Source organism: Natator depressus, chromosome 8 (genome assembly GCF_965152275.1).
Source record: "Natator depressus isolate rNatDep1 chromosome 8, rNatDep2.hap1, whole genome shotgun sequence".
Classification (NCBI taxonomy): domain Eukaryota; kingdom Metazoa; phylum Chordata; order Testudines; family Cheloniidae; genus Natator; species Natator depressus.
The window spans coordinates 15723291-15747306 of NC_134241.1; the positions used below are offsets into that span (position 1 = coordinate 15723291).

The 24016-nt window shown below is 40.8% G+C and overlaps 1 protein-coding gene across 1 annotated transcript; it reads right to left on the reverse strand.

Moving 5' to 3' along the window:
- Positions 1-676: 676 nt before the first annotated feature.
- On the reverse strand, positions 677-18956 carry ZCCHC10 (zinc finger CCHC-type containing 10). The gene is made up of 4 exons (XM_074960505.1): positions 18826-18956; positions 11374-11535; positions 6281-6322; positions 677-2675 (listed from the first exon to the last, which is right to left on the reverse strand). Exons 1-4 carry the CDS (start codon positions 18918-18920, stop codon positions 2408-2410), a joined length of 567 nt encoding a protein of 188 aa, XP_074816606.1. The 5' UTR covers positions 18921-18956; the 3' UTR covers positions 677-2407.
- Between the last annotated feature and the right edge of the window lie 5060 nt (positions 18957-24016).

The window sequence follows — 24016 nt, forward strand, 5'->3', positions numbered from 1 at the left end:
AAATTGAGCCTGTTTAAAGCAGTACAGGTCTCAATAACTACTGAGTAAATGTAACAATTTCTAGTCAGTAATCTTTGTAAATTAATTATAATTTGTGCCTAATTTAGAGCTTTGGAAGATGGTGATTAAAGAAATACCTTTCCTTGCAGAATCAAAGTGAAATAGAATATCCTTTTAAGAGCAAATCAGGACTTGAGCTAGTAAGAATTGGATGGCTGAAAGCTCTGGTCAGGCTGGTGGGTTTTGCCCTGTAAGATAAAAACAGCTGGGGATAAATGAAACAGAATGGAGCATGGATTTAAAATTAAGCAGAAATATCACATCTGAGAGCAAGTGATCTAAAATAAATAAATTTAATTAACTACATAAAAAGCTACTATGTTTTTGGCTATAAAATATTGGAAGGAGTTCATTTCATGGCCTACCACTTAATCACTACTGAATGATATGAAGTATCCTGAGAAATAGCATACTGTCTCCTTAGACCTCCCAGCTCAGGGACCAATAGACCAGAAGTTAAACATAGGTTTCCTTAATCTCTTTAGCAGTTGTATTGTTTTGTCTTATCTCCTGCAGACAGCTTCTTGGATCGGCAAGTGTGCCCATTTTCTAAAGTTATTTTCCTCAATCTCCACCATATCAGTAAATTTACAGTATATTCCAATGAATATAAACTTAGCAAACAGTGTTTAATAATTTATTAACTTTTCCCATTAAATGGTACATTCTCTAAGATGACAAACAATTTCCTGGTAGTTTTATTTACAGTCTTCAGCGTGTTCTGTAAAACTCAGCAATGATTACAGACTAAAACACACAACATACATATTTTCAAACATTTAAATAGAAGCACATTTTATTCCAAAGTAATTCTACACACTACTTTTTCCATAAAAATATAAAAAATAGTTTAATTACTATATTTTACCTAAACCAGGATATCTAAGAATTTTCTTTCACATATGATGCCCCGTCCCAAAAAAACGGAACTCCATCAATAAGAAATTGAAAAGGAGACTGCATCACAAAATTAAATGACTAATGCCATCTGCTTAAATTCACCACAACAGCAAATTAGTTCTATTTAGCAACTTGCAAAAGACATCTTGCAATATGCAGGGTTGTGATGCTAGTTTGCTGGGTTTTTTAGCTAATATGCCTCTTTCATTTCTTTCACGAATGTGCACAAACTTCTTATGTAAAAATAATGGACTGAGCCAAATAATCATTTTATACTGCAGACTATAATGCCAGCTACCATGTGCCCAACAAATGTAAATTGACAATCTTACACTACATAATAATTTTGCAAAAATAGCAAAAGGGAAATATCTTCCTTTTGGGAACTATATTTAAAGGTGACTCATTTTTTCTTACCAAACTTCCAATGAAAATAGCTTTTTGTCCTTGCTTTGAAAATAATGCCTCGATTATATTTATGGTACTACCATTTCTCCAAATTCTCTGACTCATATTCTGTGTGGAAAGCTAAATGAGTTGAGGGGGTGGGGCAGAGACACCACTATGGCCCCTCTCTTTTTAGGATACATTTAATTTTATAAAAAAGGCACAAAGATGAAACTCCTAAGCAGCATCAGTTATTATGATCGCAGCCCCTGCCCATAACCTTCATCTTATTCCAATGCTACTGCTGCAAGAGACATTCTTTGTCTCAGAGAACGTTACAGTTCCATGAGCTCAGGAAACAGGCAAAGCTGAAAAGACTAGCTAAAGCCTTTGTACAGTACAAACAGCATATGGATCTCTAACAAATTAGCGCTAATACAAGTTTTATGTTGCAATTAATCTTTGACCTGGAAATCTCAGGAAAAGCCATTTGAGAAAAGCTCAGCAGCAAAGTATAATATATTTCTCAGCAAAGTGACTGAAGTCACCCTCTGAGCAATACTGTGCATTCAGTTTAGCCAGATAATGGTAATGCTATTTGAGTACTACACAGCCAATGGTTTAGAAGCTCTTATTCCTCTTCCTCCCTAACTAGTTTACAGGATTTTCTAAAACATAAATGAAGCTGCTGTAAACGGAGAGTCAGTATATGGTGTATACAGCACAATCTGAAACAAGAAGGTTTTGCTCTCTGGCATGTAAACATTAGGGTTACTGGACTTTAGGTCATATAAACAAATCTGATGACAGATTTTTAAACTAAAAAAGTAAAATTTCCTATTAAAGGATTAACCACAAAAATACTCTTTCAATAAGTCTCACTTGCCATGTATACCTTTTTATGTCCTATGACGAATATGTAAAACACTTAGAAAGTTTTAAACTGTAGAAATTTTAACCAGTTAAGCTGTTTGGCAATAATGTATTCAAAACCTCCTTAGAGAATGACATTATCGTTCACTAATACCAGTCCTACATTGTCACCGAACATGGCACCGCGCTATTTCTTCTTCTTTTTCTTCGGTGGCTCATCATCAGAGCTGCTGTCTGTGCTGGTGCTGCTGCTACTGGAGGAACTAGAATCTGACTCGAAGTCTGAGGAAGAGGAAGAACTACTTGAAGATGGGGAGGATGAGGAAGTGGAGGAGCTTTCGTCACTGTCGCTGTCATCAGAAGAAGAAGAGGTAGAGGAATCTTCACTCTCGGATGAAGAATCACTAGCTGAACTGATGCTGCTGTTGCTGCTGGAACTGGTCACGCTCTTAGACCTACAAGAAACATGAAAAGGACAGGTGAGAGAGTTTCTTCCCAGTACAGTGGTCACTGAACAGACCTGCTGAAGGCACAACTACAAAAAACAATGTTCATTACAAGCTTGCTTTTATAAGCTCAAAACATTCACCATTTGGGCTCAAACTTTCCAGACATGACTTTGTCTGAAGCTGGTATTTCCTCCACTTTCTTGCTTCTATTTTGAACAAATACCCTTCAGCCATTTGAGTAATGGGACAGTACAATATATACTTCCCCATTGTAAAACAAAACATAACTACAGGAGAAAAAGCAAAGGTTTGAAACTTGGTACAGGTATCATCCTTACTGAGGACTGGGGTCTTTGCTTGGTTAGAGTGGGAGAGAGGGAATAAAAGTTTTAAGTGATAGGAAAAAATGACTTTGGACAACAAAGGTTTTAGAAAAGCTTAATGAAGATCTGCTCTTTTGACACATTATTGTACATTCTCCCTGGATGAAATTCTAGCCCCACTGAAGTCAGTGAGAGTTTTACTATTGACTTCAGTGGGTCAGAATTTCACCCAAGGGATGCTGCTCCCAAGCTACTGAGGGAGAAGGAATCCAACATGTCCACCACTACAGTAACATTTTGTGGGATGGAGATTTTAATAATCTCAGGGAAACTTTCAGAAAAACAAATCCTTTAAAAATAGTTTTATCAAGGGCAAAGAAAAAACATGAATATGGGGGTAAATATCATGAAGGCCTGCATGCTCTGCCATTTTTCTGAATTCATATTCTGCAAACTCCAAGCTTTCATTCTGATTTTTAAAAATCAGTCATTTTCCCATTAAGATAAAGCTATTGCAGGTGTGCTACTGCTCCTAAGCAGTTTGAGATTTTGGTATGGACAATGCTACTAAGTGCCAAAAATGAACAACACAGGTTTTCCAAACATACCTCAGCCAAAAACCAAAGATGCTAGCTCACCTTGCTCTCATTCCATTCAGTCAATTGAATGTCATTCCTAACTGGTACTATGTAAAGTGCTAGAAATATGAAGCATAGGTTCGCTTTTCTCCAGAAAAAAGGAAATTAAATGCTCTCATAAGATTAAGGGTGCTTAGTTGAAAATCACTAAGTCAGGAAATTCATAAGCTAAGGTTATAACAACTACGTTAACTCTGCCTCATTGTGCACCCACAGTTGTGTCAAACTGACATACGTGGAGCCGTGTGTTATGATATTCTGAGCCATTAACATCTTAATATACATCTGTTATATGTATTTTTCCCCCCAAACAGCTGTTTTTTCTATTGAGGGCAGTTTATATACAGCTGCTCAGGAAGGAATCTCCAGGAAATAAGCTAATAAAAGCCACATCTTAAAGTGGTGTTCGGAATCATTAGGATGGATCACTACATAGGTAGTAGAGTGGGTACTTTCAAATAATGTCTAATAGCTATTCCCTTGACAGAAATATTTTTGGGGAGAGGGCAAGGGCCAGGGATAGGAAGCAGAAAATCATCTACAGCAGAACCTCAGAGTTACAAACACCAGAGTTATGAACTGACCAGTCAATCACACACCTCATTTAGAACCAGAATTATGCAATCGGGCAGAGACGAGACCAAAAAAAAAAAAAAAAAGTACAGTACAGTACTGTGTTAAATGTAAACTACTAAAAAATAAAGGGAAAACAGCATTTTTCTTCTGCATAGTAAAGTTTCAAAGCTGTATTAAGTCAATGTTCAGTTGTAAACTTTTGAAAGAACAACCATAAAGTTTTGTTCAGAGTTATGTACCACCTCCATTCCCAAAGTGTTTGTAACTCTGAGGTTCTACTGTACTTGCTTTCAGAAGGTTACATAATATATAGTCTGTTGGTTTGGTTACACAAGGGGGATGAATCGTTGGGGCAGATGAAGAAATGTACTTCCTTGAAAGAGGCAGTGATACACACATGGCTTAGATAGTGTAAGAAAAGTAACCTTTAGATCATGATCTAGACATTTTTTTTATATTTTGTATCTGAATAGATGCATTGATTTTGAAATTCCATTTCAATAATGTATCAATAAAATGAGTTTTTATATAAGGCAACCCGAATCAGATCTCTGATACTGCACACTAGATACAACTACAGATAAGTGCCTCAGAATAAGCAGTAGACCCATGGATCAAAGGAGGCAGAATCAGCCAGAGTACAAGACCAAGTGTCTTGGGGTTTGCAATCTACCTTCCAAAAGAGTGCCATGAGGGAAGTGGTAAGGGCTAGTGTGGGCACAAGAAAGCCCAAAGCAACCTAAAAGTTATGGGGCACAGTTGCAGGAGTTTTGTCATTTCATATTTTTCTGGTTAAGCCTGTAGCAATGCTACTGGAACCTTAACTTTTGCATCTCTTAACTTCAGGATTTTAAGTATACAACAACATGCTGTGTTGAGTATTTTTGTATTTAACTCTTCCTAATGCATAGTAAGTGAACGTGATGCCTTATATGCAAATAAATGAATACTGTGGCTGGATCTGAAGAGGCCTATAACACGTGAGAAAACAATTCAAACCAAGAATGTGTAATGTTTTAAAGGTGATCTGCAAAGAAAAAAATGGGTCTATCAATGTAAAAATAAAGTCTAAAATATTTTTTCCAAAATAAAAGGACATCTTTAATAAAAAACATTGCCTCTTCAGCTGAGCTGAGAGCTCACCCAGAAATCCACCAGTAAAACCAGTCTTGACATTTTTGATATCTTATGGTAAATACAGGCTTTTTAAAAAAGCCTTTCTGGCCTCTTATATATATAATCTCATAAAGATACAAAGAAAAGGACACCAGACCAACATTTTAAACTTGTTTGCAAGTCTCCCTTAAAGGAGGGATTCTGACACCAAGGGTGTTTTCTGAAGTGGAGCGTGGGTGGCTGTTTCAATCAGCAGAGCAGCAATAAAGGAGGCACTAAGCTAGAAGTGGGAGAAGACGGTTATACCATATTTCCATTTGGGATTGTCTCACAAAAATGTTGCTCGCAGATACTGAACACATTACAGCACCAATGGCAACCTTATAACAAAGTTCTACTTGTTTTTTATACTAACACAATAATGAAACTGGTGTAGCTGTGGGCTCCCAGCAGCGCTAACACTGCTTCATAAGATCCAATTTTAGTGTCAATGATAGTTTTGTTTGGTTGGGTTTGGATTTGTTTTGTTTACAGTCGCTAGAAAAACTTTTAGAGGGAGATGACAGTTCGGAATGGGGAAGAGAGAAGGAACAGCAAGCTGAGGAGAAAGAACTATTATTAACTGGAAAACCGTAGTCAATTATTGCACTTATTTGAAATACAAAATAATGCCCTTCTAGCCAAAGGAAGGAATATTTTTTTCTACTAAAGGGAAGAGTATGTAGAGAAGGGAAGATCAAAAAGGAAAAAGTGAAGTCAGAGAATTAGAAGGTGAAGGGGTTGGAGAAACTTCAAATGCTCATAGCATGACTACTTAAAGGAGGCCAAAGGCAATAAACAACCTTCACTGCAATTTCTACTTTCCGTATCCCACACACCCTCTTTCAAATTACCCTCTCCGTCATGAGTGCAACATAATGCAATGGAATAGCTGCAGTTTTAATCTTTTCCCACATACCTTTTTTTCTTTGTCTTCCTTTCTGCAGTACTTTCTCCAGTTCTAATTAAGGGGAGGGAAAAACAATGGCTTTGATTAATGCAGTGGGAAAAATTAAGTAAACAGGTGCATAGTGGAGTTGAGATTTATAATAGAAAATCATCATCCCACTGGCAGAAAAGTAAACAGTAGGTTGTAATGACTAAAGTTCACTTGGCACATTCACTTTCAGCCATTTTTCAACCCAAGAAGACATTCCCTATAACTTAAAAAAAGCTGTTGTATTTTACCCTTTTAAACATTTTTTGTATTTGAGTATGCCACACTCTCAGTTACCTTCTGCTAAGGGTTCTTTACATTAAAGTGATACTGTCGGTGTGAAAAAAAGATGTGTACAAGTTTTCTTTACATAATACCTCAAATTATTAAAACTAAGTTTTCAAAATCTAAATTAGCTTTCATCATTTACGTTCTTCATGAATTTCTCTCCTGTGCAATGGAGAGAAAACAGTCCATTTTTATTAATAATATCTAGCTATTTCACTTTCAGGTCCTCATGCATTCACACACTGATAGAAAGTTTGGGTTTCAAACACTGCAGTGAAATGCTTGTTTAACAAAATAGTTTCTCCATGGGATTTCCTTTTTAATTCCGAAGGAGATTTCTGTTGGTCTTAACTTTTGAGAAAACATTTCCACAAAGTAGCAGAATTAGGCCAAATTTGCCATGACTGTTCCCCTTTCAATTCATATGGTCATATCACCCTTTCAGCCAACAGCAGAAGTAAACCACGAGGCCTCTATTTTGCATAGCATTTAAGTATGTAATTAATTCCATCCCTATTCGGGGAGTGGAGTAGCGTGTCTGTGTGGTTAAGGTCCTCAGCTACAGTCCTGAAGATCCTGGGTTTGAGTACCAAGTATCAGAGGGGTGGCCGTGTTAGTCTGTATCCACAAAAACAACGAGCAGTCCTGTGGCACCTTTAAGACTAACTGATTTATTTGGGCATAAGCTATTGTGGATAAAAACCCCACTTCTTCAGATGCATATCACTTGACTTCACACTGAAAGGTTTCCTCTACTCACCATCTTTGATGTGATGCTGGCCACATCACTCCCTAGTACACTGTTGGCTATGAAACTGATATGCCTTAACCACAGCAGCCCATTGAGCCATTGGCTCCAGAAAGCTTTTAAGCATATGTTTAACTTTAGCTTGTATTTACGTCCCATTTGACATCCAGTGGATTTAAGACCTTTCCCAAAAAGGGATTCTTTCCTTAATCAAGGCCTAATATTAGAAGCAAACTTAGATAAATAGAAGCAAAAACTATTTCTGGTTTTTACAATTCAGTTACTCACATTTCACTTAAAAGATGAGCAACAATGGATTTTAGAAAACAGAGCTCATCCATACAGATTCCGAAATAATGGTTTTTTTTTTTAACATAATATTTTAATAAAATGGTGGTAGGTAACATCAAGGAGAATGCAGACTTGCCTACCGTCACACAGACCTGCAAAATGCATGAGCATATTGCAAGATGTCAAACATTCCTAAACAACTGGTAAAACGTCATGGGTCTGTGTGCAAGAGGAGTGCTTTCCTCACATAATCCCCAGTAGCCATACAGAGGGTTCACTAAACTACAAACCAGGAGCTCACAAATTCTAATCCCAACTCTTTTACTAATTGTTCTCCATATTTCTGTGACCTCCACAACCTTTACTAATCAGGGCCTCATGCTCCACCTTAGAGGAGGCATTTATCATTCATTCATGTTACACCAGGCAAAGCTGAGAATACAACCCCGGTCTCTAATTTGCCAAATTGCCTCTCAGAAGAAAGGGCCTAGATTATGTGTTAGCCTAACCCATGATAACAGAGTGCAGATTCTTTGTCCCACTTTAGTGGCCAACCCAGACAGAAGTTTATGAGTCTGCTACTGCCTCCATGCTAATGTGTATTGTCCTGGAGCTCAAGTGGTAGAAGCTTATACTTTTAAATCCAGAACTCCCAGGTTCAAACTCTGCAGATGACAGAGACATTATTATACTTGGCTATGCAATCTCTACTCTACCATACTCGGCTCCCAGAGCCAGCAATACAAATCAGGAATCCTCATACTCTGCATTCACAAGCAGTTGTCTAACCCAGTAATAAAGTGTGCTATCTCCCCCTCGACAATCTGCTCCACAGGGGGATAACAGTAAGCTTCCCCTATCAGTTATTCCTATAGCTGCCATGGTAGAGGACAATGGCATAAATCTGAAGATTGTGGGATCAAACCTGTGTTGTTTTATTATTGCCCCGCTGCTGCCCTATAGATAAACCAAGATCTTAATTCTCTACAGATGCATGAGCATTAAATCCACACTCCTCCCCTACACAGAATCACATAGCTGAAGTCCGTGCTAGTATGCAAATTAGTTACAAATATTAAAAATTGGGTAATTTACATGTGTCACACAGAGTTGCACAAAACTTGGCAGCTACTGGAATGAAACCTTTCAAGCCTCCATTTGGTACTGTACTTATGTCATCATTCACTATAGAAAAGCCAGGGTGTCTGCCCTCAGGATGTTGAGGAGGTATTACACGTCTCAGCTTTGTACTACATAAAACGTATTACATTTTTAAACAAGCGGTAATTCAGTTTTCCTCTTTTAGAATCTTACAGCAACCTTTTTAGAATTTTAGAAGCCTTTAAAATTCTCTTTTCATTGTCTTCATTAAGAACATTATTTGCAGTATTTAAAGTATCTTTACATTTCGTTCTTACTTCACTTCCCTTCCTCACCCCAGCTATTGTACAGTACTTGATACCTAACAAATAGGGACAAGGAAATATGTTCCAAATGTTGCATCAAAATTGGAATAAATTTAAGTGTCTAAAAGCACACAGTCATTATGTCTTAGAGGGCTTCATAATCAGAATTATTACTTTGTACTGAAGTTCCTTGATTTTAGGTCACACAACCTCCATCTAGGTTAATAACTAACTAGAAGGATCATAATGCAAAATTATTTTCACATTACCTAGTCTTGGACAACGGGACTTGTTTGCCAGTGCAAGGCTATATTAGATATGCAGTTATTCCATTTAAAAAACTACAGTTGTCAAAAAATGAAGATGTTAAGACTGACACAATGGCTTTAATTCTGGCCCTTGTAAATGCGCATTGCTTTTACAACCATATTGTTCTATGTAGGTTTTTATATGGAATGTCCTAGCTTTTTGTTGGGGTTTTTTAAGAAAAGTCCAAAAAAATCATTATGTACACAGGTCATAACATAAGTGAAATAGATTTTGAATCTCATTATGCTGTAATTATGCACACCTATCAAGTTTTTTTTAAAAACCCTCACCCCCTGCCATCGCATCCCCCTTTCTCTAGAAAATAATTATTTTAAAAGTGCTTGCGCTAAAAAAAAATTTTAATGCACCACCTATGATTTTCAAAGACTCATAACTGCCAAATCAAAACCAGTTTTTACTGCACCACTGAAAAGTGCATCTCATAAAATATTAGCCTCATACCAAATTTCACCTTTCTAATGCCAAACTATTTCCACATTAAACCTTTTAAAAAGAAATAGTTTAAAACATTTTTTTTTATAATAAAGTATTTTCCTCCACACCGCTCACGTTTTTAAAAATGGCTGAACCATTTTTTGCTCAGACTTTAAAAGAAAATTAACCCTTCGGTGGAGACCTTGTGTAACCCCCACACCTTCTGGATGTGATGTTCTGTCCCCTTTAGTGGCACCAAGACCACTTAGAGATTAATGAATCTGCTACTGCCTCAGTTAAAGCTTTTAGCTCATTCCGTAGAGGCTCATACATTAAGCTTCAGAGGTCCCAGGTTTGATCCCCCCGCCGACAACCGGGGTCTGTCCGTGTTATACTTGCATAGAAAATTTCAGCCCCGAAAGAATAAAGATTTAGAAAGTCATAAGCAACTGACAAAGGGAAAAATAAAGTTAGAATTAAAATGCTTAAGACACCTTAAAGCCTTGGGCTTCACTTGGCCAATGGCATTAAGCACTGTGTTGTCTAACCCTGCTTAAAACAAGTCTACACAACACATGGTTCAACACATCAGCAGCCATTAGTTCTTGCCTATGATAGTGTTCCTACCATTGCTACCAATAGTGAGTACCATTGCTATTCAGTATATGATAACAGCTAGGAGGATGGTTGACATAAAAATTATATGAAATATCCCTTTATGTTCAACATTTTGGAAAGCTTCTAAGTTCATTAAATTATTTTCTCTTTGAAGGCACTTTTGATTAAAAGGGTGAAATGTTTGAATACTGAATTCTTCTTCGCTGGGAGAAACAACAAAATTCTATCTAGGGGCCAAAAGAATAAGTGAAGTCACACTTCAGATTAAGGCAAAGTCCAATTTGGCTATTTCTTCTTGGTTGCAGGTATCACCTGCCCAGGTGTCTCAGATGTCAAAACTGCAAAGCATGTAGTTCTTTTAATCCAATAAAATGTATCCCCATATTTCTAGGAATAAAGAATTGGCAATACATATGAATCCATATCTTGCTCCCCTATTTTCTTTTTATTCTTCAAAACTAAATACAAGGAAAAACTATGCTCCTGATACACTGTTAACGTAGCACTTATGTTTTTGTTGGTGGACATTTATGGTGAGACTACAAAAATGGACACATCACATACTTTTCTAATTGTGATTATTGTCCCCACGCTAGAAAAGATGTACACAAACTGTTTTCTAAGCCCCATGTAAACATGTAATAAGGTAAGCGATCAAGGTGCCCAGAAAACAATGCCCCATTACATAAAGGCCCCATTACTTATTTTGACTTTATTCCAGTGACCCATTTTTGTTTAAAAAACCTGTTTGACCTAAGTTATAACAGGGGGAGGCTGACCAAATAACTTGTGAATACATATATATATCCTCTGATGTACATACAGTAACTATTAATGTTAATGGGAGTTACACATACAGACTCAAGAGAATGAACACAAAAACCACACAAAGAAAACTGACCACGCTACTACAATCTTCCAAATACAGTCTATACATACTTCTGCTAATGGCTTTTAAGCTTTAGCCCAGCTGATCTTACCTTTGTTGCAACAATAGTCTGTTTTCTTTTTCTTTCAGAGCTTTTGCTAATTCAACTGTCCTTGATGGTCTGTGTAGATATTTTCTTTTCCCTGTACATTCATAGGTCCAATGTCCGAACTCTAAACACTTCTGACATCTCACATGCTGCTTGTTGGCCTCCCTACAAAAATACAGAATTTGCTTAAGAGCAGGTTTGTACTTAAAGTTGGGATATTTAAGCACAATCAACACTGTCTATTGAAAATTACATCGCGCATTTTAGCATACCAGTCCTAAGACAAAGTATTTGTCTTGTTTAATTTGAGCTTCAACTGTCTGCCTGTATTTATTGGTGCTTTAGCTTTTCTCAAGTCAGAACAATCCTGCATTTCACTGGAGCTCCAGACAAGCACATGAATATGTCTGCATATAGTCAATGGCAGGATTGGGTCCTTTGTGATTACTGGAATGTTCCTGTATCAGTTATTTATCAGAATGAACACAAAGACACTTTTCTATTCCAGAACTGGAGCTCTCAATTCTCTCTTTCTGCTGAAGTGGTAAAGACTAAACTACACTAGGCTCTTGGCAAGTGGTGTGTGGCCAGCATTTTAGTTTAGTAACTCCTATTGGTTGGTCTCTCTTTCAATCTTTCCTCACTCTACTGGGAGTTCATAATTTCCCATTCCCTTCAGAATTTAAAATTCATAAGCAACTATTAAAGAGTTTGAAGAAAAATGGAAGTGGAGCAATTCTTAAGTTTCAGCCAGTGAACTAAGGTAATTCAATTATGGAAAACACAATTCTTGCCCCAAACTAACTGGCAAATATTTTGGCAGCATCTTTTATATTCCGGCACCAACTGTGTGAAATAGGGTTACATAAACATAGATAAATGTTAGTAAATTGTACTTGATGTTACAATCTCCAAAGAATTTGTACCTGCCTCCATAGTTTTTTCAAACAAACACCTAAAAATCTGTTCCTATCCATTGAGTCAGTTTGTTGCAACATTTTGGGCAGCCTAATTTTCAAATCGTGGGAGTCTAGTGATTAGAGGCAGGACAGAATGTCAGACTAAATAGGACACTGTGTTCCTTGTGGGAAATTGAAGAGCAATCCTACAATTTCAGCAGCCAATTAATGACTGCTATCACAAAAGATGCAACTGAGGCATGTGAAGTTCAAAGGTAACATTTTACTCTGTCCATCCCAAGTATAACCTGATTCTGGCTTTCTTGCGTGCATAATTCACTAGAGTTAGCCATGCAAAATTTTACTCACCTGCTTCCTGAGAAGGTGTAAACTATTAATTTTTCACCATCATCATAGTAAACATGGGTGAATAATTTTGAGCCCACACTGGTAAATATTCACAGAATTTTGCAATACTTTGCTAGAATTCACAGAGGAAAAGATGCTTCCTTTCAGTTTAATATAGGTTAAATGAGACTCTGATGATATACTCATCCTGAAGAAGGGAGTTCCCACTAACAACTTTTCACTGACACAGGAAAGGAGGTAAAGTTGTTTCCTCTGTTTTATTTTTCCCTCCCACACCTCATTAATTTCTTTAGCTTTAAAATAAAATATTTAGCACTTTTACTGTGATTCAGATGTACACTCCCATGAGGTAGGTATTAGTCTAATGTTACAAATGAGGAAATTAAAGCAGAGATATTAAGTGACTCACCCAAGGTCACATCACAAATTGGTGCCAGAGCCAAGATTAAAGCTAGGATTTTCTGGCTCCCAGTCTTCTGCTTAGTTTATTGCACCAAGCTGCCTTTCAGCTCTGCCTTTTACCCCTCTTCCCTCAACTGAAAGACTCACTTTGGAAAGTTCAGTCCATTCAGAGCCACATATATACAACAGTCATATACTACTAGAAAGAGGAAAATTCCTAACTCCATATTTAGCATTTAGACACAGTAAAGAGGAGGAGGATAGGAGGAAGGAGGAGAGAGAGGCTATTAGCATTGATGGATGTTTTGGTTTGGTGTGGAACTATGAGTCACCTACTGAGGTACAGAAGAATGGCATGGTTCATTGGCCTTTGTCATCACTTACTCAGGCTCCCAGGTCTATCAAGTTTCTAATAGTCATCCTGTCTATAACATCCAACACCTTTTCGAGACTAAACTTCTCTGGCTTCTTGCAGTAGCCCTAAGGAGAAATGGTGCTAATTTAGATTCAATAGGGAAAAAGTAAGACTCACAATTAATTGCACACAATTAACTTTGAGAATTTAATTTCAGTAGGGAACAGTACTTTTAGTAAGTAGGCTGAACAAGATTCTAGGGCTACTGAAAGGTTTTTAAAAGTTTTATTTTCTCAAGCTCCATTTCTAGACTCCACCGAGAGACTGTCTGTGAATACTGAACTGCCTTGAGACGCACATTGCACTCAATGGTCAGCCCTCCATTAGCCTAGTAAAATAACTCTACTTGAAATTTTACAAAGGTTAAAAAAAGAACTTAAGGTTAACTAGGTGTATTTAAACTACTGAATACATGGAGCTGTAAACAAAATGAGGCCCCAAACAGCTAGTAAACCATCACTGATATATTTTATGTGGTGGATGTCACTTAATAGACAAATATTAAAAAAGATCTTTGCTCCTAAAATGTTACCGTATAGGTTTGGATGTGCTGGAGGGGTATCCAAACTAATGGAAAGATACTGCTACCAGCCCCGACTAAGAAGAGGGGCTGAAACACCTATATACTGTAGCAATATATGTTTTAGACATGCTAAGAGATAGATGAAGATTCTCATGCCGCCTGCCTATTCCTCCATGAAGATTAGTAGAGAGGGAAGATTTTTCTGCTTCATCAGCTCCCTGCCAACTCCTACAGAAATCAGTCTTGTCTCAACTGAAGCTCAGAGGAGGAGGAAGTTTGGTACATTGACTACATTGACAGAAAAAAAACTGGATTCAATCTCCAAGAGGAGGTAACTAGGTTGATGGAAGAATTCTTTTGTCAATCTAGCCGCATCTACACTGGGGGTTAGGTTAACCTAACTAAGGATGCAAAACTTTTCACAGACCTGAGCGACATAGCTAGGTTGATCTAATTTTTGAACAAAACCAGGCCTTAGACTTCTGGCTCTGCCACAGATGCCATATGTGAGCAGAACTAGCACAGTTCCTCCACTTAATGAACATGCAAACACAAACAAACATTCAGCTTTTGGTGCCAACTCAAACCAGCACATATGTTCTCTGTTGGAAGACACTAGAAAACTAGACTGTAAAACCAAACAAAAACATACCATCACTTCCAGGTCCCAACACTACTCATCTCCTGACCAAAAAAGCAGACAATTCCACCCAAACCAAAATAAAATCAAAATCTAAAAGCAATCTAATCACCGGGAAAAAACAGATCAAACAAACTAGACTGCTACAGATTTCTAACCACAGCCCTAATAGCAAATCTCACACAAGTGAAATGGACAAGACTAAGGCCTTGTCTACACTACTAAGTTTTGTTGACAAAAGGCAGCCCAAGTCGGAGCAAAGACGACATGTTCCAGGAGGTACTGCTCTTCTCCAATGCAGAGAAAAGGAAATGTAAGGAGTGGAGGGAAGCTGAAAGGCAAGACAGAAAAAAAAAAAAAAATCAGAAGTTTGTTAAGGATGCTACTGAGCAGATGATTAAAGTCACGGAGAAGCAACCACAGATGCTGAAGCCCTTAATAATGCTGCAGACTGAGCAGATGCGTGCCCACCCTCCTCTGCAGCACATTCAGAACTTTTTTCCATGCACCCCTCCCCAAACTCCACCGGCACAGTCCTTTCTGCTTTCCTGGATTTCTTAGTTTCCCCTTCACTCCACTCCCCAGGACAACTTTAAAAACGATAGCTGGACCCACAGCTCAGATCGTTTGCCCTTCCCTGGTACCTCCTTTTCCACCAAGCACCTTTGTGTGCTGTTTCTTGTACAATAAAAGCAAAGTTTTTGAACGGTAATTCATCTTTATTTGTTTCCTACAAATTGAGATAGCAGGCACTACCAATACATACACAGGCATTTTAATCATTTGCTTACTAGAATGTAATACCCCAAATGTCACCATTGCTTCCTAGGAAAACTACATGTAATGTAACACTGCAGCACCAATCACAGAGATATACATGATTGGTTCTCATTTTCAAAGTGTTGCCTCAAAGCCTCCCCGATTCAAATTGCCCCCCTCTGACAGCTCAGAATCAGCAGCCAAGCAGTCTGCCTCAATACTCCACCTCTGAGCAAATCTTTCACCCTTAGCTTCACAAAGATTATGCAATGTACAACTTGTAGCTATGACCATGGGAATATTATCCTCACTGAGGTCTAACCTGCCATAAAGGCATCGCCAGCGCTCCTTTAATCTACCAAAAGCACATCCCAGAGTCATCCAGCACCTACTCAGCCTGTTGTTGAACCACTCCTTACTGCTGTCCAGGTTTCCTGTGTTAGGTTTCATGAGCCATGGCTGTAAGGGGTACGCCGGGTCTCCCAGGATCACTATGGGCATTTCAACATCCCCTACTGTAATCTTTTGGTCTGGAAAGAAAGTCCCCGCTTGTAGCTTTCTATACAGGCCAGAGTTCCTGATGATGCGTGGTCATGCACCTTCCTGGACCACCCCACGTTCATGTCAGTGAAACGCCCATGGTGATCACCAAGCACCTCCAACACCATGGAGAAGTACCCTTTCCTATTGATGTACTCCGTTGCAAGGTGGTCTGGTGCCAAAATTGGAATGTGCGTGCCATCTAGTGCCCCTCCAGTTAGGGAAACCCATTTCTGCAAAGCCGTCCACTATTTTATGCATATTTCCCAGAGTCACGGTCCTTCGTAGCAGGATGCGATTAATTGCCCTGCACACTTGCATTAATGCAGCCCCAACAGTCGACTTTCCGAATCCAAATTGATTCACGACCAACCAGTAGCAGTCTGGAGTCGCCAGCTTTCATACGATTACCACACACTTCTCTACTGATAGGGCAGCTCTCATTCTGGTGTCCTTGCGCCACAGTGCTGGGGCGAGCTCCGCACACAGTTCCAGGAAGGTGGCTTTCTGCATCCAAAAGTTCTGTAGCCACTGCTCATCATCCCACACCTGCATGACAATACGATCCCGCCAGTCAGTGCTTCCAGAGCCCAAAACCAACAGTCTACCCTCTGCAGCTGTTCTGTGAATGCCAAAAGCAATCTAAAGTTGCTCCTATGCATACCACACAGCATGTCAGGCAACTAGGAGTCTTCTTCACAATTAACTGCACTGCCATCCGCGATGTCTTCATGACAGTTATCAGAGCATAAGTGAGCAGTGCGGGATCCATCCCTTCTCACAAAGATGCCGGGGTGCACAGCAAAGAAGGGCCATTGAAAAATTCTGCAAAAGAAAGCCGGAAGCCCATGGAATGCTGGGACAGAAAGCAATGCATCACAGGACATAAAGCCCAGTCCCAAGATGCGCCACGATCTGCTCCACCTTCCCACAAGACCTAGCGGCAGAAGGTGTCACACTGGACTGTGGGATACATACTCATAGTGCACTGCTCACACTGTTCATGCTAGTGCCCCAAGTGTGGACGTGCTCTGCTGACAGAGGAAATGAGTGTGAACATGCAATACCGATTTTTATGATAGCGTTTTTTGAGTGTCGACATAACTTTTGTCGACAAAACTGTAGTGTACACAAGGCCTAAGGCAAGCTCATACTGAACATGGGATCAGTGACTATAAACTGTAAATGGAAGCTAGGAGATACATAGCACAATGCAAAACACATACAACCAACATGTAAAAGGATAAGTTGAAATGGAGAGACTGTTCCAAAATGAAAGGGAAATAATTATTTCCTAAATCATCAGAAATTATGAAACTTTCCACTGAAAAGCAAGGAAAAACTACATAATCCTGGAAAAAGGAAGAAATGCAATAACACTATCCACCCCTTATTATCGCAACTGAAACAGACAAATATGACAAATCGTTACAGGGAATAAACTCCCAAATACTACAGTGAAACCCTAAACAGACATTTGATGTACTTTCTCCCAGGCTTGTCTTTTGCTCACTTGGCTTGAAAGGCTAACAACAAAAAAATTCATTTGAAATTACTTTGGCCAAGATACTTTAAGGTGACCTGCACAATTTAAAAACAAAAATGTAGGCTTATGCTTTTTTGTGTGCACTTCTGTGGACGTGTTAATAAACCCGACATGATTTTTTTCTGCCTTTCTTTCGTTAAACTTTAAAATAGTGTTTACTGGTTTACTTGTGGACCTCATGAATCTCCCAGACTGGTGTATTGTGAGTTCTCACACCTTAACTGAAAGGTGGGGGTGTTCAACCTTTAACATTTTGTTGAAAGAATGCCATGATTGATTAATAAGACATTGGTGTTAACAACTACTCAAAACCAGAGTTTTAAATAATCGGACTGAGACATCTTCCCCTCTCAGTCATTCAGCTTTCATTCTTTACTATTGTAATACCATCATTTCACTAGTTCTTTAATCACCATAGTCTGCCAAAACACACAAGATCTGAATTTCTGGTGTAAAAAACAAGCAGAATATTTTCTGAACTTTTGAAAAGGGGGAGAAAAAAGCCCATTTAACCTCTTTGTTTATCAGGGGGCTGATCTGTAGTGGTACTTAGCTATCTCACACTGATAGCGAAACACTTAGTTTGTTAACATTTGTAAAGAGCTTTGAAATCCTCAGATGCAAGGAGCTAGAGAAGTGAAGAGTATTTATTATTCCTGTAAGGCTCTGTACCATGGTTAACTTAATCCCTTCCAATCTACATTATAGAATTTGTTTTTAGGAATCAGTGAGCAGCAGGCCCGTCCCAGTTCACAGTCAGCACAGACAGGGTAGAGTCAGCTCTTTCTCGGAGGAAGTACTTCATTATCCATCCCAACGAAAGATTTACAACTTTAAAAGAAGAAAAATCTGCTCTCACGCTGCGGCCCTTTAACCGTGGGACTGTCCCCCTATGGGGGAGGAGGGGTTGCACTCCAGTGCTGCAAGGTGCACGTCAGACACCGGAGGGGCTGAGGGGTCCTGTACACTTGCAATGCATTATCTACTGCCCATCACCGCCTATACCACGGCCCCCGGCGTACGCGACTGGCTTGGCCAGCCACCGCTACCCGCCCCCCTCCCGAAGGGCTTGCTCCACACCCCACTTGCAGGCTCTCCGGGTTGGGTGAAGGCAGCGATTCTGCTCCCCACACACCTCCCGAGGGGTCCCACGCACACGAGCATCACCGCCTCCACCGGGACTCCCCTCCGAGGCGCCCCCTCCCAGGAGAGCCCGCGTCCCTGAGGCTTCCCCTCCGAGCCAACCCTCCACTCCCCTGCCCACGGGACGCCGCTTTTCTCGGGCTGCCGCACGAAGACAAGCCCCTCGGGGATCCGCTGTCTCCGAGGACCCTCCCTTAGCCCCCGGCCCGGCGCACTCACGCCTGCCGCCGAGCGATGAGTCGGTGCATGGGAGTCGCCATCTTAGCCCCTGGCCGGAAAGTGAGGGAGGCCGACGATAGGCCACCGCGCTGCATGCTGGGCAATTCCACCCTCCTCCTCCTTCCCCATTGGGAGAGAAGCCAGCAGCTGCCTGCCACAAAGAGCCAGGCGCCTGGCGGCTAGAGAGGACGTGTGTTGGGGCTCGTCATCTACCTCAGCTCCACTCCTCCGGGCCTGCCTAGCCGCTGGTGCTGCTCCCTGCCGTTCCAGCGGTGCGCTCAGCTCTGTCCAGTCTCCTTCTCCCCCGGGGCATCTCGCCCTTCCTGGGGCCATGTGCATGCCTCCCCCCGGGCGGTCCGTCCCCCTCTTACCCTCCTGTACCCACAGTGCATAGGCACCAGTTCCCGCCTCTTGTTTTCGTCTTGGGCTGATCTCTTCACGCTTCTGAGTGTCACGCTGGTGGATTTGGCTTCTTTCTCTAAGTTTCTCTCGGTCACCCTCTTTTTCTCTTCCCAGGGGGTTTCCACGTTATCACTGGCCATAGAAGTGCATCCTTAATGCCTCTCCTAATATGCCCTCCATTGTCATCTTCTTACCATGTTTGATGTTTTAACTTAGATTTTGATCTTACCATGTTTGATGCTTTAGCTGTAGATTTCCGTGACTCAGCTCCGTAAAGGAGGACAGACATGTTGCCAATGTTAGAAAACTATTTTTGTGTCAGTGCCTATCATAGAAGTGTAGGACTGGAAAGGACCTCAGTGGGTCATCTAGTCCAGTCCCCTGCATTCAAGACAGGACTAAGCAATACTAGATCGCACGCCCTGGTTCTCATGGGTGACTTCAATTTTCCTGATACTTGCTGGGAGAGCAATACAGCGGTGCATAGACAATCCAGGAAGTTTTTGGAAAGCGTAGGGGACAATTTCCTGGTGCAAGTGCTAGACGAGCCAACTAGAGGGGGAGCTTTTCTTGACCTCCTGCTCACAAACAGGGAAGAATTAGTGGGGGAAGCAAAAGTGGATGGGAATCTGGGAGGCAGTGACCATGAGATGGTCGAGTTCAGGATCCTGACACAGGGAAGAAAGGTAAACAGCAAGATACGGACCCTGGACTTCAGGAAAGCAGACTTTGACTCCCTCAGGGAGCAGATGGGTCAGATCCCCTGGGGGACTAACATGAAGGGGAAAGGAGTCCAGGAGAGCTGGCTGTATTTCAAGGAATCCCTGTTGAGGTTACAGGGACAAACCATCCCGATGAGTCGAAAGAATAGTAAATATGGCAGGCGACCAGCTTGGCTTAATGGTGAAATCCTAGCGGATCTTAAACATAAAAAAGAAGCTTACAAGAAGTGGAAGGTTGGACATATGACCAGGGAAGAGTATAAAAATATTGCTCGGGCATGTAGGAATGAAATCAGGAGGGCCAAATCGCACCTGGAGCTGCAGCTAGCAAGAGATGTCAAGAGTAACAAGAAGGGTTTCTTCAGGTATGTTGGCAACAAGAAGAAAGCCAAGGAAAGTGTGGGCCCCTTACTGAATGAGGGAGGCAACCTAGTGACAGAGGATGTGGAAAAAGCTAATGTGCTCAATGCTTTTTTTGCCTCTGTCTTCACTAACAAGGACAGCTCCCAGACTGCTGCGCTGGGCATCGCAACATGGGGAGTAGATGGCCAGCCCTCTGTGGAGAAAGAGGTGGTTAGGGACTATTTAGAAAAGCTGGACGTGCACAAGTCCATGGGGCTGGACGAGTTGCATCCGAGAGTGCTAAAGGAATTGGCGGATGTGATTGCAGAGCCATTGGCCATTATCTTTGAAAACTCGTGGCGAACGGGGGAAGTCCCAGATGACTGGAAAAAGGCTAATGTAGTGCCAATCTTTAAAAAAGGGAAGTAGGAGGATCCTGGGAACTACAGGCCGGTCAGCCTCACCTCAGTCCCCGGAAAAATCATGGAGCAGGTCCTCAAGGAATCAATCCTGAAGCACTTAGACGAGAGGAAAGTGATCAGGAACAGTCAGCATGGATTCACCAAGGGAAGGTCATGCCTGACTAATCTAATCGCCTTCTATGATGAGATTACTGATTCTGTGGATGAAGGGAAAGCAGTGGATGTATTGTTTCTTGAGTTTAGCAAAGCTTTTGACACTGTCTCCCACAGTATTCTTGTCAGCAAGTTAAAGAAGTATGGGCTGGATGAATGCACTATAAGGTGGGTAGAAAGTTGGCTAGATTGTCGGGCTCAACGGGTAGTGATCAATGGCTCCATGTCTAGTTGGCAGCCGGTGTCAAGTGGAGTGCCCCAGGGGTCGGTCCTGGGGCCGGTTTTGTTCAATATCTTCATAAATGATCTGGAGGATGGTGTGGATTGCACTCTTAGCAAATTTGCGGATGATACTAAACTGGGAGGAGTGGTAGATACGTTGGAGGGCAGAGATAGGATACAGAGGGACCTGGACAAATTGGAGGATTGGGCCAAAAGAAACCTGATGAGGTTCAATAAGGATAAATGCAGGGTCCTGCACTTAGGACGGAAGAACCCAATGCACAGCTACAGACTAGGGACCGAATGGCTAGGCAGCAGTTCTGCGGAAAAGGACCTAGGGGTTACAGTGGACGAGAAGCTGGATATGAGTCAGCAGTGTGCCCTTGTTGCCAAGAAGGCCAATGGCATTTTGGGATGTATTAGTAGGGGCATAGCGAGCAGATCGAGGGACGTGATCGTTCCCCTCTATTCGACATTGGTGAGGCCTCATCTGGAGTACTGTGTCCAGTTTTGGGCCCCACACTACAAGAAGGATGTGGATAAATTGGAGAGAGTCCAGCGAAGGGCAACAAAAATGATTAGGGGTCTGGAACACATGACTTATGAGGAGATGCTGAGGGAACTGGGATTGTTTAGTCTGCGGAAGAGAAGAATGAGGGGGGATTTGATAGCTGCTTTCAACTACCTGAGAGGTGGTTCCAAAGAGGATGGTTCTAGACTATTCTCAGTGGTAGAAGATGACAGGACAAGGAGTAATGGTCTCAAGTTGCAGTTGGGGAGATTTCGGTTGGATATTAGGAAAAACTTTTTCACTAGGAGGGTGGTGAAACACTGGAATGCGTTACCTAGGGAGGTGGTAGAATCTCCTTCCTTAGAAGTTTTTAAGGTCAGGCTTGACAAAGCCCTGGCTGGGATGATTTAATTGGGGATTGGTCCTGCTTTGAGCAGGGGGTTGGACTAGATGACCTCCTGAGGTCCCTTCCAACCCTGATATTCTATGATTCTATGATTCTATAATAACTAGACCATTCCTGATAGGTGTTTGTTTAACTTGCTTGTTCTTAATCAGCTCTTATGAATGAGACTCCACAACCTCTGTAGGGAATTTGTTCCAGTGCTTAATTTCCCTGAGTGTTAGGAATGTTTTCCTAATATCCAACCAAAACTTCCCTAGCTGCAATTTAAGCCCATGCTACTTTTCCATCTCTTTTCAAGTTTATGAAAGCTGTGTGGTGCTTTTGATATTTGTTGCTTGATATCTAACGTGGTGTCACTATCGTTGTACATCTCACTCACTAGATAAGTAAAATAACATACTATTTCTAGTGTGTCTTCATCCACTCTGATGATTACTTTTGATACATGGATAGCTATATATTTTGTCTTCTTTTGTGGTTGAACAAACCAGCTTGCTTTGCTGTATCTGCCAAAAGCTGTATCTTTTTTTTCTTTAAGAACTAAGCATGACAATATCATCAGCAAAAACAAGGTCATCCAATTGTGCGTTATCGTTTGTCCATAAAATTCCTTGGTTGCCTTTTGCAGTTACTTTCTTCATGACATAGTCCATGACAAGTGCAAGTAATAGTGAGGACATAATACACCCTTACCTTACTCCAGTTTTCACTGCAAATTGTTGGCTGATGTTGTCACCACCTCAGATTGCGCTTTTAGCATTATCATACTGATCCTTGATTAGTCTAATTATTTTTGCTGGTGTTCCATAATATGCCCTAATTCTTCAAAGACTGTCTCTGTGTATGCTGTCAAAAGCCATCTGGAAATCTGTAAGATTTACCACAAGAGGTGCTTGCTACTCCACACTTTGTTTTATAACGTGTCTGAGCACAATACAATCTGCACATGATTCCATGGTTTAATCCTAAATGGAAAAAATCCATTTCACTCTGGGCCTTCTTAAACCGACACTGGGCCCTGACACCCCCATAGGTGTCAGCCAGGTATGTTCTCCATTGAGGCCTGATCCCTATACACAACTCCTTCCTCTTGTTAATTACTTTTTCCTCATGGTGAACACTGCCCCCAATGGGGTTGCCTGCATCTTGGCCCCTCCCACAAGCCCATATTTCCTTCTGTCTTCCCCTCCCTTTCTGGGGAAGAGTCTTTTGGCCTCGCAGGGTTCAGTTATACCCATTATTGCCTCCCAGACACCCTCATTTCAGGGAACTATTGAACTGAGTGAATTTGGAGTGGTGGAGCTGATTCTTTCATGGATTAGTTTGGATGGAACATTGAAACACACAGAGAGAGGAAAAAATCCTTCATCACAAGAATGATAAACTTAAATGGCTTTCAAACTTCAATAATCCCAAAGGAGCTAAGGTTCCCTGGAGTCACAGTCTGATTTAGGATTTCCAGTTCTTAGATACCACAGTGATAGGTGCTATAGATAAACCAAAAATAGATACACTGTCCCAATTTTATTCAGGTCATGTTGCTTGCCTCTCCACACTTTGTTTGATTCCTGCTGTGTGCAGGGAAACAGGACTTTGATGCAATCCTATTTATTTACAAACATACACCTGACTCCGTCACCAGTTTCTCCTTCTAACTGGACAAGACCCCAAATTCTTGGATAACTGCTCAGGTCATAAGGTGTAACAACTGGTCTTGTTTCCCAGAGCTTGTTCTGACCGTGTCCTTGGCTTGACCACAGAGTTCCTATGTGATGCTAGGCAGTTACATAAACCAGTGTTACCACTTTTGTTTTTGTTGCTATATTAGGCTCTAGAGAAACTGACTGTATAAATGGATATAACAGGTTTCACACATACTCACATGCTATATTTTGGACAAAGAAGTACCCTTCCTGTGAATTGCTGGGTTTTCTTAGGTTGGTTATATTTTTAAATATATACAACTAATATAGGAATGTATCTCAACTCTGAGCCAATCCAGTGTTCTGTT